The sequence below is a fragment of the Lampris incognitus genome, chromosome 4, assembly GCF_029633865.1.
Source record: "Lampris incognitus isolate fLamInc1 chromosome 4, fLamInc1.hap2, whole genome shotgun sequence".
In the NCBI taxonomy this organism is placed as follows: domain Eukaryota; kingdom Metazoa; phylum Chordata; class Actinopteri; order Lampriformes; family Lampridae; genus Lampris; species Lampris incognitus.
The window spans coordinates 23,134,594-23,154,050 of NC_079214.1; the positions used below are offsets into that span (position 1 = coordinate 23,134,594).

Consider the following 19,457-nt stretch of genomic DNA (forward strand, 5'->3'; position numbering starts at 1 on the left):
TGTTGGTAGGCAACGGAATAGACCACTACGCTTCCTGGACGCCATGGCCACTGACTGTTAATAAGGCATAAGCACCGGCTTATGGCATCTGTCAGCAAATGTCTGCAGATGCTGTCATTATCTGATATTAATGTTTTTTATTCATGTTTATGTTCAAATCAACTTATCTGAACTCAACGACACATTGAAGGTCTGTGAGGATGGCTTTTCAAAAGAAACAAAACCTAACTGTCTTTTGCTGGTTTGAAGAAAACTGTTTGCTTTTCACATTTTCTACAGTGGCCATGAGAAAGTAGCTGGTATACTGTACCATGGTTAAAAACTCCAAAGTGATGCTTGCCTCCTACATGCTTTCAGGGTTTAATGCTTAGGAACAGTCTGTCGTGGCATGGCAAATCTGACATATCCTTACAACACACCATAATGACTCTTGATTTCATTAACCTCAAATTAAGCCTCCGAATTAGGGAACTCTTTATTGATGTCATTTCATATGTGATGCATTTCCAGCCAGATGCATAGCTCATGTATGACGTGTGAGATAAGCAAGGCTTTGAGAACCACCGCCTGCAGGAACCAGTGGGCACACATATCTTTTTGTCATACATGGCCTCCAAGAACATGTATGACAAACTACAGGAACTCGAGGAGATTGTGCTCCTTCAAACATGTCAGGGCAATTGATTCAGCCATACCTATGGTAAACACCGTTTCTGCCCGCCAGGCAAATCCAACAGATTGTAATTTTAAAGTCTTTTTGAAGTTAATCAGTGCTTGACAGAGTGCTGAGGTGAGTCATAAAGCTAGCTCTGCTGCATAGTATGGTAAAGAATTCCTATATTGTTTCAAGGTGATTGTAATATCTGTATACTTTGCAGTGTGACAAGGGTGACTTGCTTGCAATGGCATTTATTTTAGAGCTTGAGTGAACAGGTCTAGGCTAAGATTATAGTCACCAAGCTGGGGTCAACTCTGGGCCAAAGCCATTCATGGAGAAAGGTAACCTGGGGAATAATCAGCTGTCAGGTAACCATTCTGCAGGGTCACAGAAATAGAAGTGCGCAAGAGTGGTCTTACCTGTTCAAGCTTAAAGATGTGCTGGTTGAAGTAATGCTGGAGACGCTCGTTGGCAAAGTTAATGCAGAACTGTTCAAAGCTGTTGTTCTCATAGTCCTCAAAGCCAAATATGTCCAGCACTCCGATGGATAGGATCTGAAGACGAAGGGGTTATGCCAAGTGAAAATATGCACCCATAAACTCGAATAACAGTAAATATTTGCGCACTTTGAGAACCTTTTGTTTGAGAACTAAATGATAGCTGTTAATTTCATGTTGTGTTATAGTGTGTGTATTGACAGTTCATCTCTATTCCACCACACTCCACCTTGGTGGACTCCTCCAGGTCCTTGGTGTTAAGCAGGGCATGGTTTATCCTGAAGACAATCCAGTCAAACAGCGCACTGTACAGGGACTTAGCCATGGAGTCTCGCACAGTGCCAGCCTGAAAAGACAACACACACACACACACACACACACACACACACACACACACACACACACACACACACACACACACACACACAAACCCGCATGCGCACACACACACACACACACACAGAAATAGAGAGGAAAAGACACATTATTCCTTTGCTACTGCGGCGGTTCAAAATCAATTTTCAATGACTGCTAGTTGATATGAAAGAAATATATTTAACATTTTCTACAGAGGAAGTGCCTCTGCTGATGTGCTGGTTTGAAGCAGAGGATATGGACTGGATTCTGGTTAAAGAAGCAGGCTTCAGAAGAGAGATCTACTCATTGAGCAATTCTGTTCAGTGATTTTTGTTGTTGTTGCATGGGTCGTCCTCTGTGTGAAGTTTGCATGTTCTCCCCGTATCTGTGTGGGTTTCCTCCGGGTGCTCCGGTTTCCTCCCACAGTCCAAAGACATGTAGGTCAGGTGAATCGGCCGTACTAAATTGTCCTTAGGTGTGAATGTGTGTGTGTGTGTGTGTGCCCTGTGATGGACCTGTCCAGGGTGTCTTCTGTCTGCCACCCAACAACTGCTGGGATAGGCTCCAGCATACCCACAACCCTGAGCAGGATAAGCAGTTTGGACAATGGATGGATGGATTTTTTTGTTGGTTAGTTTGGATATATATGTTTAGTTTGGATATATGTTCTAACTTTGGATATATGAGTTCTAAGTTTGGATATATGTGTTCTTAGTTTGGTTAAATATGTTCTTAGTTTGGATGTATGTGTTCTAGTTTGAATATATGTGTTCTTCGTTTGGTTAAATTGTTCTTAGTTTGGATATGTGTTCTTAGTTTGGATACATGTGTTCTAGTTTGGATATATGTGTTCTTAGTTTGGTTAAATGTGTTCTTAGTTTGGATAGATGTGTTCTAGTTTGGATACATGTGTTCTACTTTGGATATATTGTGTTCTTAGTTTGGATATATGTGTTCTTAGTTTGGTTAAATGTGTTCTTAGTTTGGATACATGTGTTCTAGTTTGGATACATGTGTTCTACTTTGGATATATTGTGTTCTTAGTTTGGATATATGTGTTCTTAGTTTGGATATATATGTTCTTGTAGTTTTTGGCTGTGTTTTTGTCTTTATGTTGCACTGCTGTGCAACTGGGGGAAACAATATTTCGTTGACAAATAAAGTGTTCCTGATTCCTGATTCTATTAATCAATTCTTAGTAGGTGGAAAACGGTGGTATCTGAGCTTGGTGGTTGAATGGGGAAATGCATACATGTAGGTGTGACTGTGTGCATGTGTGTTTTTCTGCCTGTAGTCTGTAAGAATATGGCATCAAAAAAATCAGTCACAAAAAATGAATAAAATCAACAGCGAACTGCGCAAACAAGAAAGAACAAATTGCATTCATCATGCTTTCATCTATGGCATCAGAGAAAAGGCGTTAAGTGGCAACTGCTACATGTTGCAATGTTTTGGTGCCCCAACAAAAGGTCAAATTCACAGATAACTTGTTCTACTTGTGCATGAGGTAATTTCGGGCCTTAACTCTTGTGTAATGCTCATCAAACACCAAGTTGTACACATCTGTGCAGCAGCAAGCTTGGCTTTGCACAAATAAACATTTTATTTATCAAAAAAAGGGGGCCAAGATGTGCAGCCAAATGCATTTCTCCATCAATTTTTCAAGGTCCAATCTAGTGAAACGTGTAAACATCCTCATTCAACTGTCATTAGAAACCGCACAAAGGACACTTGATTGAAAACATTACAGAATATCTAAGGAAAGGGGAAAAGGATGTCAGACACAGAAATATACAACCTTGGGAAATCTGCTGGACTGAAATTTTCTCAAACCTTGAAAGGCAACATCATATACATGTTGGCATCCTACGCTATGTCACTGCAACACATTCCTCAGTGTTGATGTCACTGACAAGTCTTATGATCATCAGCCTGACAAATGGGACCCTCCAATTGAAGCAAGAACGGATGAGGCTGCGATAAATTAGCTTTTTATAGTCAACCTCTGGAAATGTTAGACTTAAGAGCAAACAGCTGGAGAAGGCACACTGAAATACATATATAGTAAACTTTAAATTATTTGGCTGGTATGAAATGGAAATAAGTGAGTCGAAGTCATATAATTCAAAGTGGCAACTCTGGCACAGTCTTTGAAAACTGGAGGAGACATACCAAAATGATCCTTGAGCTAGAGCCAATAATGCATTCATATAAATGACCAGACTGTACAAAGGCACTAATGTGCTACATTTTATTTTATTTTTTTGGATTTTTTCCCCTCCCAATTGTACTTGGCCAATTACCCTATTTTCCGAGCTGCCCCAGTCACTGCTCTGCCCCCTCTGCCAATCCGGGGAGGGCTGCAGACTACCACATGCTTCCTCCGATACATGTAGAGTTGCCAGCCGCTTCTTTTCACCTGACAGTGAGGAGTTTCGCCAGGGGGATGTAGCACGTGGGAGGATCACGCTATTCCCCCAGTTCCCTCTCCCCCCTGAACAGGTGCTACAAACCAACCAGAGGAGGCGCTAGTGCAGTGACCAGAACACATACCCACATCCGGCTTCTCACCCGCAGACACGGCCAATTGTGTCTGTAGGGATGCCCGACCAAGCCAGAGGTAACACATGGGATTCGAACTGACTATCCCTGTGTTGGTAGGCAACAGAATAGACCACTACGCCATCTGGACACCCTTTAATTCACATATTAATGCAAAATTGTTAACCTGTAGCATTAAAAAAAGTGATCAGTGGCTTTCGGAAAACAAATATCTCTCAAATAAAGCAGAAAAGCCTCTACATACCCGAACCCTTGATCTTACCGTTAACTCTGGACTCAGTGTGCACAGATATTTCAATGGCTCATAAAAAAATGTTATTTCAAAACACACATACTGTAATCTAATGATTCATGAGCTTTTCATCAGAGGAAGTTACATTTTAAACTTTCAGAGGAAAATAGCCATAATGTTCAGCAGACTGAGAATATAATTACAAAAATGAGGTTTGTAAAGTTGTGTGACGTTCATTAAGAAACAAAGGAGAATGCTGCAACTATTAGACCAATATTTACACAGACCACCCAGTCTGCTGGGAAAATTACTGATTGTTTATCCGTATGAAAAGGCTCCTATATATATATATATATATATATATATATATATATATATATATATATATATATATATATATATATATATATATATATATATACACACACACACACACACTGGCCACTTTATTAGGTACACCTTGCTAGCACCGGGTTGGACCCCCTTTTGCCTTCAGAACTGCCTTAATCCTTTGTGGCATAGATTCAACAAGGTACTGGAAACATTCCTCAGAGAGTTTGGTCCATATTGACATGATAGCATCACGCAGTTGCTGCAGATTTGTCGGCAGCACATCCATGATGCGAATCTCCCGGTCCACCACATCCCAAAGGTGCTCTATTGGATTGAGATCTGGTGACTGTGGAGGCCATTTGAGTACAGTGAACTCATTGTCATGTTCAAGAAACCAGTCTGAGATGATTCGAGCTTTATGACATGGCGCGTTATCCTGCTGGAAGTAGCCATCAGAAGATGGGAACACTGTGGTCATAAAGGGATGGACATGGTCAGCAACAATACTCAGGTAGGCTGTGGCGTTGACATGATGCTCAATTGGTACTAAGGGGCCCAAAGTGTGCCAAGAAAATATCCCCCACACCATTACACCACCACCACCAGCCTGAACCGTTGATACAAGGCAGTATGGATCCATGCTTTCATGTTGTTGACGCCAAATTCTGACCCTACCATCTGAATGTCGCAGCAAAAATCGAGACTCATCAGACCAGGCAACGTTTTTCCATTCTTCTATTGTCCAATTTTGGTGAGCCTGTGCGAATTGTAGCCTCAGTTTCCTGTTCTTAGCTGACAGGAGTGGCACCTGGTGTGGTCTTCTGCTGCTGTAGCCCATCTGCCTCAAGGTTCGACGTGTTGTGCGTTCAGAGATGCTCTTCTGCATACCTCGGTTGTAATGAGTGGTTATTTGAGTTACTGTTGCCTTTCTGTCAGCTCGAACCAGTCTGGCCATTCTCCTCTGACCTCTGGCATCAACAAGGCATTTTCGCCCACAGAACTGCCGCTCACTGGATATTTTCTCTTTTTCGGACCATTCTCTGTAAACCCTAGAGATGGTTGTGCGTGAAAATCCCAGTAGATCAGCAGTTTCTGAAATACTCAGACCAGCCCGTCTGGCACCAACAACCATGCCACGTTCAAAGTCACTTAAATCACCTTTCTTCCCCATTCTGATGCTCGGTTTGAACTGCAGCAGATCGTCTTGACCATGTCTACATGCCTAAATGCATTGAGTTGCTGCCATGTGATTGGCTGATTAGAAATTTGCGTTAACGAGCAGTTGGACAGGTGTGCCTAATAAAGTGGCCGGTGAGTGTATATATAATGGCCCTCATGAGGATGTTGAATTGTATTGATCCAGGGAAATCTGGTATACATTAAAACTTTTCTTCAAGGTAAAAAGCTGTTTAGGCAGTTCCTTTAGGAGAATAATATTAGGAATCTGTATTGTAAGAGAAGAGATTCAGTTCAGCTCAGCCTCATAGGCAATGTATACAGATACAGCGAGAATAATAGTGCATAGAACTTTGTTTAAAACCATTCTACAATGAAATATCAGACTCTGAAGAGGCACAAATGTGCTAAAAAAATATTTTTTTTTTAAACTAAATTTGCAAAGGCCATACAAATGTTTATGTTCATTCACACCACTGGCACATTACAATGAGAGTATCCATGTCGGTGCAGCTCCTCTTTGTCGTTCAGATGGTTCACGTTTTGCAGACTATGATGATTGTTTCCAGAGAGGGGGGTCCCAGTGAAAACTGTTCAACTTGGAATGCCTTCGCTACTCTAAACAGACTGGAGTAGTGAGTGTGTGTGTCTGTGTGTGTCTGTGTGTGTGTGTGTGTGTGTGTGTGTGTGTGTGTGTGTGTGTGTGTGTATGAATAGGGGCATTTTCGATTTGACACTTGCCTTGTTTAGTACGGTCAAATCGAACCCTGGCCTGGACCATTTACCCCCTTGGTGTGGTTCATTTGGGCAGGTGTGAACACAGCAATCGCACTCAGGTGTAGACCAAAATAACTGGACCGAGACCTTGTCGAAGAGGTGGTCTCAGTCTGGCTACAAACAAACTCTGGTAAGGTTTGTTTGTGGTAAGAACATGGTCTGACATAGATCCCCAAATGTAGGAAGCATCGTGCATTTTTTGGATTAAACCAGCTCCTGTTGCCAGCTGTGCTGGCCATCATTGTTTACCCATCTATGACAAGTCATAACAGCTCCTGTGAAAAGGGCCTATCAAACCAAGCGTACCTGACTCTTTGGTTTACCAATCTGAAGGTCAGAATGTCATGGTATGTGCTCAATATGTGTTCCCTTCTCCTCTTCAGCCGACTGAAGGCAGCACGTCTTCCTCGCATAACATGAAGCAACACATTGTTCTCTAGACGTTGTCTTGAAGTGCGTTCAAATGTGTCATTCTGCTCGTATATTTTGGCTCGGTATATGGCTCAAACAAGGACCGCAACTATGAACAAATGCCAATTCTGCCGATGGTCCATTTTGGATAGCTATCCAGGAAGAAAAACAAACTCTTTTCTCCGCCTGCCAACCCCACAAGATTGTCGACCAATGAACAGAGTGACAGCTACCACATAGCTTTTATTGATACATTTTTTTTTAGGGGGGACTTTTCCCCATTTTTCTCCCCAATTGTACTTGGCCAATTACCCTACTCTTCCGAGCCATCCCGGTCACCGCTCCACCCCCTCTGCCAATCCGGGGAGGGCTGCAGACTACTACATGCCTCCTCTGATACATGTGTAGTCACCAGCCACTTCTTTTCAGCTGACAGAGAGAAGTTTCACCAGGGGGACGTAGCGTGTGGGATGATCACGCTATTCCCCCCAGCCCCCCCCGAACAGGTGCCCCAACCGACCAGAGGAGGCGCTAGTGCAGCGACCAGGACACATACCCATATCCGGCTTCCCACCCGCAGACACGGCTATTGTGTCTGTAGGGACGCCCAACCAAGCCGGAGGTAACACGGGGATTCAAACCGGCGATCCCCATGCTGGTAGGCAACAGAATAGACCGCTACACCACCTGGACGCCTGTTATTGATACATTTTGGTTCCCTTGAAATTTTGCCATGTGAAACCAAAGGAAAATAAATTGGTGGCCCGTGCTCTGGCTGTTTGATCATTGTTGACTTTCCCCAAAAGCATTCAAGAGGTAAGATTATTGTTCCGTCTCTGCAAACCGAGCATGCTAAACAACATTGTGGGCATCGCTATCTGGCTGGTAATGCTACTAAAACCAAAACACTAAATTATATCATCTTACTTCAAGGAGATTTTGCAGCACAGACTGTTACATCTTGGTCCAGCAATGAAAAACATAAGTGATATGGATGCACACTTATGTCACCAGTGTCTGACTTTCAATATGGATTAGATCATTTGTGCTTTGACATTGCCGTTGTGAAATTGTCCAGGACCATATTGCATTTCTGATGGTGGTATTCAAGCAAAACACACAAGGGGAAATGCAGGAGCAATGGATTTTTCCATACTGATTGAACCACATTTGTCAAACTATTAGCAACAACAACGTCAAAGGAAAGCGGTCTCACCTCTGCCAGTTTGTAGGGCACAATCAGCCTCTCTCCCACCGTCACCGTCTTCCGTGTGGTCAGAGCCTCAAACAGCATCTCTTCTTTGACCTAGGCAAGGACAGTCAGCGAGACAAAATAAATAGGGGGTGTATCTGCCTTCACAAAAGCCAAATCCTCTCCGACACTGCATTTCCATTAGGGGGAAAGACAGACTCAAGTCCATCCTTACAGGATAACGGACTGTGACAGAGGGAACTATCATCTCCGTATTGATAAAATGGTTTATTCGGTCCAAGAGATACGACACAGCACTGATGGTGAGCTCATTGCTCAAGCCTTTTATCTAGGCCAGTGTTTAGGTGGTTGAGGGATGGGAGGTTGTAAGTGTGGTCAGATTTGTCTAGTGAGGCTCGTGGCCATGAGAACCATGTAATAATAACAATAATAATTCATCTCAGTTATTGACACAGAGGGCTGAAGGTCCACACTGTGGTCCCACAAACATCCTGTTAGAGGTTAGAAATGAGGCAGTGTAAAGGGACATGCCAACTCTTTTTTTCTATATCCACAACTATTATATCACCAAAACAAATAGGTAACAAGCTCATGGGTCTATATTTCTAAACTTCCTTGTTACTCAATTATTTTAATGATTTGCAAAAAGGAAAATCAAATATCTATGTTATGCAAATTTTCAGTAAATGTGAGGGATTCCCATTTGTCATCTTTGAAGCGGACCGTAGCTCAGAAAGAGATATACAATTTATTTAACCTGGTTTTTCAATGTCTTTCTACTAACTGGCATCTTTCAAAAAGAGGCTTAGTTTGTCACAGCAGTCACAACAATATGATACACACAAGTTTGTCACTTTTATTTCACATGCTTGACTGCGAACCAAGACATTTGTGTAGCATATGCTAGTTTGCATCTTTGTAGCCTCCAAGTATTTTTCCAATTAACATGAGCTTTTGATCAGCATGGTTCCTGTGTGTGTGCGCGCGCGCGTGTGTGCGTGTGCATCCGTGCATGTGTGTGTGTCCATGTAGCGCAGTTAATGATAACAATTTCTCCTCCAAGTCGACATCAAGCATCAACCCACACTCTAACACACTATCGGATTATGCACTGTCTGAAAATGAAAGAAGAGATTTTAACACTTCCAGAAAATTTGTTGTTGGGGCCGCACAATTAGAGGAGATGCAATTCAACACTTAAATGCAACAAATTTCCTGATCCAGGAATTGCGTGCCTGCCCCAATTCTATACAAAGATGCGAGCAAAAGGATTTTGCATAGCATATTTCACAGGCAAAGGCTCAGAAACACACTGCCATCTGACAAACAGACCACTTTCTTTTGTGTAGATACTAGAATTTCGGGGGGGGGGGGATTTGCAAGTCTGAACACCGCCCAGGCAAGCAACTCAATAGATCAGAAGCAGCTCACATTGGGCTTTCCTTCTCTCTTTGATCTGCACACACATGGAGCCTATCCCGATGTTTCCATTTCATTACAGTCGTTGTCTTACCTCCAGCAGCTCTGAGACAACGGGCAGAACCTCTGGGTTGCAGATGTCGATGGAGTCATCCCTGTAGGTTTTCCTCTTGTAGCGGATGTTCCCCAGGTGAAGAATGGCTGACAGCAGGGAGAAGATCCTAAACAGTCCAAGGTTTTGATGAGCACAAGGGACATTTTTCGTGGGGTTGTTTAGACTGCCCCAACTGGAGACAAATAAATTTACTGACTGCAGGACCATTTGTACAGTGGTTGTGGTGAAAAAGTCAAAATGAAATCATTTTGTGGTGTTGGCAGAGATGGCGAAAGTGTGAGTTCATGTATGTGTGCGTATATGCGACACACTCACTGTTTCCGTGTGGAAGGAAGGAAGCCCACCATCTCCATGGCCAGCTGAAGCCTCTCAAAGTCATGCTTCAGGTCCTCTCCTTCTACTGTGAAGCAGTCCTACAACCATAATGAAACCAAGTGTCATCGGCCTTACAACAGCCATCACTGCACAAAGCGCCTTGCGGCCAAAAGGCACAAACAACAGGGTTAAGGCTGACCATACTGGCTCAGACCAAACCTCACTGCAGCAAGCTGTGCACTAGGAATCCACTACTCTGATACCAAGTCATTACGTATGAAGTACGGAGGGCGTTATTTCAAACTGTTGACATACAGTGTACAAATCATTTACACAATGTATACAATGTAGTCAGGCAAAACAAGCAAGCCCCATAGTTTTTAATTTACTTTGTAGATTACAATATAAACAAAAAGCAGCTGAGGGGCTTGATGCAGACAGAACGAGTGACTCATCCTACAAGAGGCTATCACTATGGAGTCTGGTCAAACAAATCAGCAACACCATGCGTTTCTGGTCTCAGTCAGGAGGGCCTGCTGAACGACAGCGTATGCATGTTCTGCTCATGTAGTGGAAAATACAGCCTCGCTCTCCCTGCAGCCCTTTCTGTGGAAATTTGGCAAGCTGGCAAAGGCAATGAGAGGAGCAGCAGTCTTTATGGGTGCTTTTATAGCAGTGATGGGGACAAACTAAAGCAGCAGAAATAAGAGAAAGGAGGAGGAGGAGGAGGAAGGCATGTTTGTGTAGGTGGAATGAGGACGATCGCTTACATGCGTGCACTGATGTGTTCAGGTAAACGCTCACATGTTCAGCCTGAACACAGGGGCACATAAGAAGCTGCACACACGTACACACACACACACACACACACACACACACACACACACACACACACACAATGCCCCCCCCATGCTACCTACATGCTGTGAACATAGCAGTATACAAACAACCGCAAAGTGAGAGTATGGCTTCGTGGGTGGCAGGTTTAATTGATTGAGCTGTAAAAGACAAGACTCACTGATCTTCCGTTGCCAACTGTACTAATGGTGTGTCGTTCAAGCCTCTTACCAACCCCTAGCATTCTTCACATTTTACAGTCAAAATCCCAATCATGAAAACAGTCGTTTCCATTTAACTTACTGACACCTATACCAATGGACAGTCTTGTAATTGCACTGGTGCTTGACTACTACAGATTTCCAGAGATCTGTTTGCACTGAAACGGTCACCGGTGCTGTTGAGTCAGCACCTTCCCCACCACTTAACAAATATATAAATAAATAAAAACTTTGGTTCAGGTCTTCTCTACACTTGATCTGACATATTTTGCTTGTTAGCCGCAACAACTTCACTTCTTCAAATTCACCACTACCTTCCTTATTTATTCTACACTTGGCTGCTGGAGGGTGAATATTTTAAACACTATACTAATGATCACTTTCCCCCAGCAGAGTCCAACCCAAAAGACCATTAAGATGAGCAAGTAGACATACTCAAGCATTCATAATTTAAATATATATTGATTGGCTATTGTGTTAAAAATGCCAGTGATAGACATATCAGAAAGCAAATTTATTTGCATGCAATAATCAGCATTGTAGTTTGAAGAGCAACAGTGTTGACCAGAGATGCTCCGATTGCAAACGTTGTTGTTGTTTTGCAGTTTTCTTGGCCAATTCAGGTTTTTTGAAAGTCTGACCTGCTGAGTCAGATTTTTTTTTCTAAGAACTATAATTGAAATATCACACAAACATTTTTATAACTTTTATTTAACTGAAATTTCAATTCAATTCAATCATCCATTCATTATCCAAACCGCGTATCCTGCTCTCAGGGTTGCAGGGATGCTGGAGCCTATCTCAGCAGTCATTGGGCGGCAGGCGGGGAGAAACCCTGGACAGGCCGCCAGTCCATCACAGGGCCGACACACGCACACACATTCACACCTAGGGACAATTTAGTATGGCTGATTCATCTGACCTACATGTCCTTGGACTGTGGGAGGAAACCGGAGCACCCAGAGGAAACCCACGCAGACATACAAACTCCACACAGAGGACAACCTGGGATGAAACCCGAGGTTGGACTATCCCAGGGCTCGAACCTAGGACCTTCTTGCTGTGAGATGACCGCACTAACCACCAACCACCAACCACCATGCCGCCTACTCAAGACCTACTCAAGCATTCATAGTTTAAATATTTATTGATTGGTTATTGTCTTAAAAATGCCAGTGATAAACGTATCACAAAGCAAATTTATTTACATGCAAATCGACTAGCGATGCATCGACTGCAATTTTCTCGGCCGATTCCATTTTTTTTTTTTTTTAAGACTGACCTGCTGATTCAGATTTTTTTTTCCCCCTAAGACCTATTATTGACAGCACACAAAAAATTTTGTAACTTTTCTTTAACGGAAATTTCAATTGTATCTACTTCTACTTTCAGCTGCTCCCGTTAGGGGTCGCCACAGCGGATCATCCATTTCCATGTCTTCCTGTCTTCTGCATCTTCCTCTGTCACACCAGCCACCTGCATGTCTTCCCTCACCACATCCATAAACCTCCTCTTTGGCCTTCCTCTTTTCCTCTTCCCTGGCAGCTCCATATTCAGCATCCTTCTCCCAATATACCCAATGTCTCTCCTCCATACATGTCCAAGCCATTTCAATCTTGCCTCTCTTGCTTTGTCTCCAAACCGTCCAACCTGAGCGGTCCCTCTAATATAATCATTCCTAATCCTGTCCTTCTTCGTCACTACCAACGAAAATCTTAGCATCTTCAACTCTGCCACCTCCAGCTCTGCCTCCTGTCTTTTCCTCAGTGCCTCCGTCTCCATACCATATAACATAGCTGATCTCGCAACCATCTTGTAAACCAGCGGTCGGAAACCTATGGCTCGCGAGCCATATATGGCTCTTCCGGTGACGGCATATGGCTCCCAGACAATTTTGAGTTGAAAAAAAAAATCAGTTTGGAACTGATTTTAAAATACTTGTGATATTTCTTAATAATAGTGTCATTTTAAAGTAAACAGAGATTAGTTTTGAAGATAAATTTCACGGGTCACGGGTCACCCGTGGGTCGGGTCGGGAACCAATGGCTCGCGAGCATGTCCGGGTCATTGTAAAGGTTAAGAAATCAATTTGATCAGATAGCCAACTAGTTTATCCGCTTCAACGCTTGTAACGGAAAAGATGGCGAAAAGAAAAAAAGACGATGATTACCGTGCATTCCAGGCTGCGTGCACAGAGGAATTTGCATTTGTGGAGAAAGCAGTGTCTGCGGTATGTCTAATATGCAATGATAAAATTGCATCGATGAAACGGTCAAATATAAAGCTGCACTTCGATACGCACCATGCTTCATTTGCATGGAAATATCCAGCGGGAAAAGGGCATGCGAGGAGCTACAGCGGAGAGTGCAGACGAGTCAGCAGCAACTACGTGTGTGGACCAAGCAAGGTGACGGGAATTCCGCTAGCTTTGCGGGTGCTTTGGCAATAGTAAGGAATGGAAAGTCATTCACAGATGGCGAGTATGCCAAAACATTCATGCTTGATGTGGCCAATGAACTGTTTGATGACTTCCCAAATAAAGACAAGATAACCAAACAAATAAAAGACATGCCCCTGTCAGCAAGAACTGTGCACGATCGTAGCATCATGATGGCAAATCAAGTCGAGGAAACACAAATTAAGGACATAAACGCCGGGACATACTTTTCTCTCGCGTTAGATGAGTCAACAGACGTTAGCCATCTATCTCAGTGCAGCATAATTGCCAGGTATGCTGCAGGTGACACACTGCGTGAGGAAAGCTTGGCTGTTTTGCCAATGAAAGGGACAACAAGAGGAGAGGATTTATTCACGTCTTTCATGGAGTTTGCTAAAGAAAAAAAACTACCGATGGATAAACTTATTTCTGTCTGTACTGATGGTGCACCCTGTATGTTGGGGAAGAACAAAGGATTTGTAGCGCTTCTCTGTGAACATGAAAAGAGAGCCATCCTAAGTTTTCATTGCATTCTGCATCAGGAGGCGCTTTGCGCTCAGACGTGTGGCCAGGAGCTTGGTGAGGTGATGTCGCTGGTCATTCGAGTGGTCAACTTTATTGTTGCCCGAGCTTTAAATGATCGCCAGTTTAAAGCTCTGTTAGGAGAAGTTGGGAATCATTATCCCGGTCTGCTTTTACACAGCAACGTGCGTTGGTTGTCAAGGGGGAAGGTGCTCAGCCGTTTTGCAGCTTGCCTGAGTGAAATCCGGACTTTTCTTGAAATGAAAGGCGTCAAGCATCCTGAGCTAGACAACACTGACTGGCTCCTCCAGTTTCACTATCTCGTGGACATAACTGGCCATCTGAACCAGCTCAATGTGAAAATGCAAGGTATTGGAAATACAATCTCATCCCTTCAACAAGCAGTGTTTGCATTTGAAAGCAAGCTGGAAGTCTTTCTCAGGGACATTGAAACAGGTCGTCTTCTGCACTTTGAAAGACTGCAACAATTTAGAGATGCATGCTTAGCAAGTGACTCCACTCAACATCTGGATCTCCAGCAGCTAGCTGGCTTTACGTCCAATCTCCTGCAGTCATTCAGAGCACGTTTTGGAGAATTTCGTGTGCGCACTGGTCTTTTCAAGTTCATCACTCATCCACATGAGTGTGCAGTGGACAAAATCGACCTGACATGCATCCCCGGGGTCTCTATCGGAGACTTTGAGCTGGAAGTTACTGACCTGAAGGCATCAGACATGTGGATGAGTAAGTTCAAGTCACTTAATGGAGAGTTGGAAAGTCTTGCGCGACAGCGAGCAGAGCTGGCAAGGGAACACAAGTGGACAGAAATGAAAAATCTTCAACCTGAAGACCAGCTGATTCTTAAAACTTGGAACGAGCTTCCTGTGACATACCACACAATGCAGCGTGTGAGTATTGCCGTATTGACCATGTTTGGCTCTACATATGCATGTGAGCAGTCATTCTCGCATATGAGGAACATTAAGACCAACCTACGCTCACGTTTAACTGATGGATGCCTCAACACCTGCATGAAGCTCAACCTCACCACGTATGAACCAGACTACAAGGCCATCAGCAAAACCACGCAGCACCAGAAGTCGCATTAAAAGTAAGACATATTTAATTTATTATACGTTAAAAATACTATATGGCTCTCAATGAAATATATTTAGAAATATTTGGCTTTTATGGCTCTCCCAGTCAAAAAGGTTCCTGACCCCTGTTGTAAACCTTCCCTTTAACTCTTGCTGGTACCCTTCTGTCACAAATCACTTCTGACACTCTTCTCCACCCACTCCACCCTGCCTGTACTCTCTTCTTTGTCTCTCTACTGCACTCCCCGTTACTATGGACAGTTGACCTCAAGTATTTAAACTCATACGCCTTCGTCACCTCTACTCCTTGCATCAGGACCATTCCACTGTCCTCCCTCTCATTCACGCATAGATATTCCATCTTGCTCCTACTGACTTTCATTCCTCTTCTCTCCAGTGCATACCTCCACGTCTCCAGGCTCTCCTCAACCTGCACCCTACTCTTGCTACAGATCACAATGTCATCCATGAACATCATCCTCCATGGAGACTCCTGCCTGATCTTGTCCATCACCACTGCAAACAAGAAAGGGCTCAGAGCCGATCCTTGATGTAATCCCACCTCCACCTTGAACCCATCTGTCATTCTAACTGCACACCTCACCACTGTCACACTTCCCTCATATCCTGCACCACTCCTAAATACTTCTCTGCAACTCCCGACTTCCTCATACAATACCACACCTCCTCTCTCGGCACCCTGTCATATGCTTTCTCTAACTCCACAAAGACACAGTGTAACTCCTCCTGGCCCTCTCTACCATCAACATTCTCAAAGTAAACATCACATCTGTGGTGCTATTTCGTGGCATGAAACCATACTGCTGCTTGCTAATCGTCACCTCTCCTCTTAACCTAGCTTCTATTACTCTTTCCCATATCTTCATGCTGTGGCTGATCAATTTTATACCTCTGTAGTTGCTACAGTTCTGCACATCGCCCTTGTTCTTGAAAATCGGTACCAATATAGTACTACTTCTTCACTCCTCAGGCATCCTCTCACTTTCCAAGATTTTGTTAAACAATCTCGTTAAAAACCTCACTGCCATCTCTCCTAAACATCTCCATGCCTCCACAGGTATGTCATCAGGACCAAATGCCTTTCAACTCTTCATCCTCTTCATAGCTACCCTCACTTCCTCCTTGCTAATCCACCGTACTTCCTGATTCACTATCCCTACATCATCCAACCTTCTCTCTCTCTTTCGTTTTCTTCATTCATCAGCCCCTCAAAGTACTCCTTCCACCTTCTCAGCACATTCTCCTCACTTGTCAGCACATTTCCATCTCTATCCTTGATCGCCCTAACTTGCTGCACATCCTTCCCAGCTTGGTCCCTCTGTCTAACCAATCGGTACAAGTACTTTTCTCCTTCCTTAGTGACTAACCTCTCGTACAACTCACCATATGCCTTTTCCTTTGCCTTTGCCACCTCTCTCTTCGCTTTACACTGCATCTCCTTGTACTCCTGTCTACTTTCTTCATCTCTCTGACTATCCCACTTCTTCTTTGCCTAACTCTTCCTCTGTATAATTTGCTGTACTTCCTCATTCCACCACTCTTCTTCACCTCTCATTATGACCATACAATTGAAATTTGGAAATTTCAATTGTATGGTCATAATAAAAACAATGACTATTAAATAACTTTTAAATTTTCTCCAAAACTGCACCGGGTTACAGGACCTTCTCTCACTCTCACCCAAGCGAATCTGAAAAATAAAAAAGTGCTCCAGGTTACTCGACAGCTTTATTGTACAAATAAAATCTAAGGCTGCATTCGATCGTTGCCATGTTAACAGACAGCAAAATCAGTATTCAATTTTTTTATCTTAGGGAAATGATAAATGGCAGTTGTTAATACATCACGGGGAAAACATGAAAAATGGTTTCCATGTAAACGCAGCATGTTAGCTGTTCATAATCATAATATTCATAATCCTAAGGCAACAGAATTATTATAGATTTCATTATTATTTAAGATTTCATGTAAAGGACTACACTGACAAAAAGCCTTATTTATTTTTTCTTTTCATGAGCAACCGATTCCACTTTGAAAGTATTTTTGTAGCTAGTTAATTTCAATAAAAAGGAAATACCTTGAAGTCTGTCACCATTTTGCCTTTGTCTCTCAATTGCATAATAATTAATTAATTACATACATCCATCCATTATCTGAACCGCTTATCCTTCTCTCAGGGTCGCGGGGATGCTGGAGCCTATCCCAGCAGTCATTGGGCGGCAGGCGGGGACACACCCTGGACAGGCCGCCAGGCCATCACACAGGGCTGACATATATACACACAAACACACACACATTCATACCTAGGGACAATTTAGTACGGCCGATTCACCTGACCTACATGTCTTTGGACTGTGGGAGGAAACCGGAGCCCCCAGAGGAAACTGACGAAGACACGAGGAGAACATGCAAACTCCACACAGAGGACGAACTGGGACGACCCCCAAGGTTGTACTACCCCGGGGCTTGAACCCAGGACCTTCTTGCTGTGAGGCGACTGCGCTAACCACTGCGCCACTGTGCCGCCTAATTAATTACAAAAACAGCCTAATGACAGAACGCAGTAGACATAATTAATAAATAATAACAGCAAACATATGAGCAATTTAGTTTTTATAGTTTAGGGCTGTAATTCATTTAATGTTTAGTTGACTGGTTTAGTTAGTAATTGCACAGTTGGTCGTCGCCCTCCGCCCACTTGCCACTCACAGCCCTAATAAAATCCAACTGAAAATTAATTGCAAAGGGGGTGTCCAGGTAGCGTAGTGGTCTATTCTGTTGCCTACCAACACGGGGATTGCCGGTTCGAATCCCCGTGTTACCTCCAGCTTGGTCGGGCGTCCCTACAGACACAATTCGGCCGTGTCTGCAGGTGGGAAGCTGGATGTGGGTATGTGTCCTGGTGCACTAACGCCTTCTCTGGTCGATCGAGGCATCTGTCCGGGGGGGAGGGGAAACTGGGGGGAATAGCCTGATCCTCCCACACACTACGCCCCCCTGGCAAAACTCCTCACTGTCAGGTGAAAAGAAGTGGCTGGTGACTCCACATGTATTGGAGGAGGCATGTGGTAGTCTGCAGCCCTCCCCGGATCGGCAGAGGCGGTGAAGCAGTGACCGGGACGGAGTGGGGTAATTAGACAGATACAATTGGGGAGAAATAAGGGGGGGGAAATTAATTGCAGTTTAACCCACGTTATCTAACATGTTTTACTTTCCCACAGTAAACAGCACGTGTGTGGCTGTGACATTGCGGTCTGTGCCGCTGTGTGTGCGACGTGACTCATCGTGCAGCGCATGCGTGTAAATTTGACCGACACAGAATCGGATACATCCGACTGACCAGCCGGTCACCGGTCATGGCCACGATCAAGCTGAAAATTGGGCGATTCCGGTCACCGGCCGATCGATCTGTGCATCTCTAGTGTTGACCGCATAGCATTTGATCTCGCAGACACGCAAAGCTATTCACAAATATACGCACAGTATAACATTGTCCAAATAACTTCTAGCCAGTGAATCAGACCCAAGATATTAGTAGCTTGGGATCGAAGAGTTTTTCCCGAATTCAATCAAAAATACAACTAGTAGACAAAGAGTCCTGATGGGGGCCCAGCAACACACATAATACTATAAACTAATGTTTGCATCTGGAAGTAAGTGTGCGAGTCAACCAGCCAGAAATGTGCTTTTTAACAAGAAAAATAGCGTTTCTAGATGAAGAAATCTATGCTTTAACTATATAACGACATGCACACACACACACACACACACACACACACACACACACACACACACACACACACACACAAATTGCCTCCCTCTCGACCTACACAACCTTTACTCCCCCATGCAGGGTGAGTAGGTGAGTGCAGTCTCATAAGGGTTGAAAACTTTGCTCTAAGAGGCAATTCCACTATGGCTGCCATAATTATCACATACCAAAACCGTGGAAAGACAAACACTCAGAGGATGAGACTCACTCTTTAACCAACACCTCCTCCCCGCCTCACTCAAAATCTATTTTCACTGAACTTTTTACTCACTCTGTTAAATGTCCCCACAAGGTAATGTGTGTGTATATGTGCATGTGTGTGTGTGTGTGTGGGGGGGGGATTTGAGGTCCCTGAGTGACGTTAATAGCTAAATGACTAGGTCTCTGTCTTACAATGAATAATGAAATGACTACTGTAGTGTACTGGCCTTGCACGCCACTGGAGAAATACACCTTATCTTTAACACCATTTCTGTTACGTCTCG

At 43.7% G+C, this 19,457-nt stretch overlaps 1 protein-coding gene across 4 annotated transcripts in view; it reads right to left on the minus strand.

Moving 5' to 3' along the window:
- myo9aa (myosin IXAa) overlaps window positions 1-19,457 on the minus strand; it is a 155,738-nt gene that overhangs the window by 54,047 nt on the left and 82,234 nt on the right. For all 4 annotated transcript variants that reach the window (XM_056278203.1, XM_056278204.1, XM_056278202.1 and 1 more), the window contains exons 6-10: window positions 10,066-10,163; window positions 9,730-9,856; window positions 8,220-8,309; window positions 1,385-1,501; window positions 1,078-1,212 (exon numbers count right to left, since the gene is read on the minus strand). In XM_056278203.1, coding sequence (XP_056134178.1) covers window positions 1,078-1,212; window positions 1,385-1,501; window positions 8,220-8,309; window positions 9,730-9,856; window positions 10,066-10,163 — 567 coding nt within the window. The remainder of the gene's footprint in view (window positions 1-1,077; window positions 1,213-1,384; window positions 1,502-8,219; window positions 8,310-9,729; window positions 9,857-10,065; window positions 10,164-19,457) is intronic.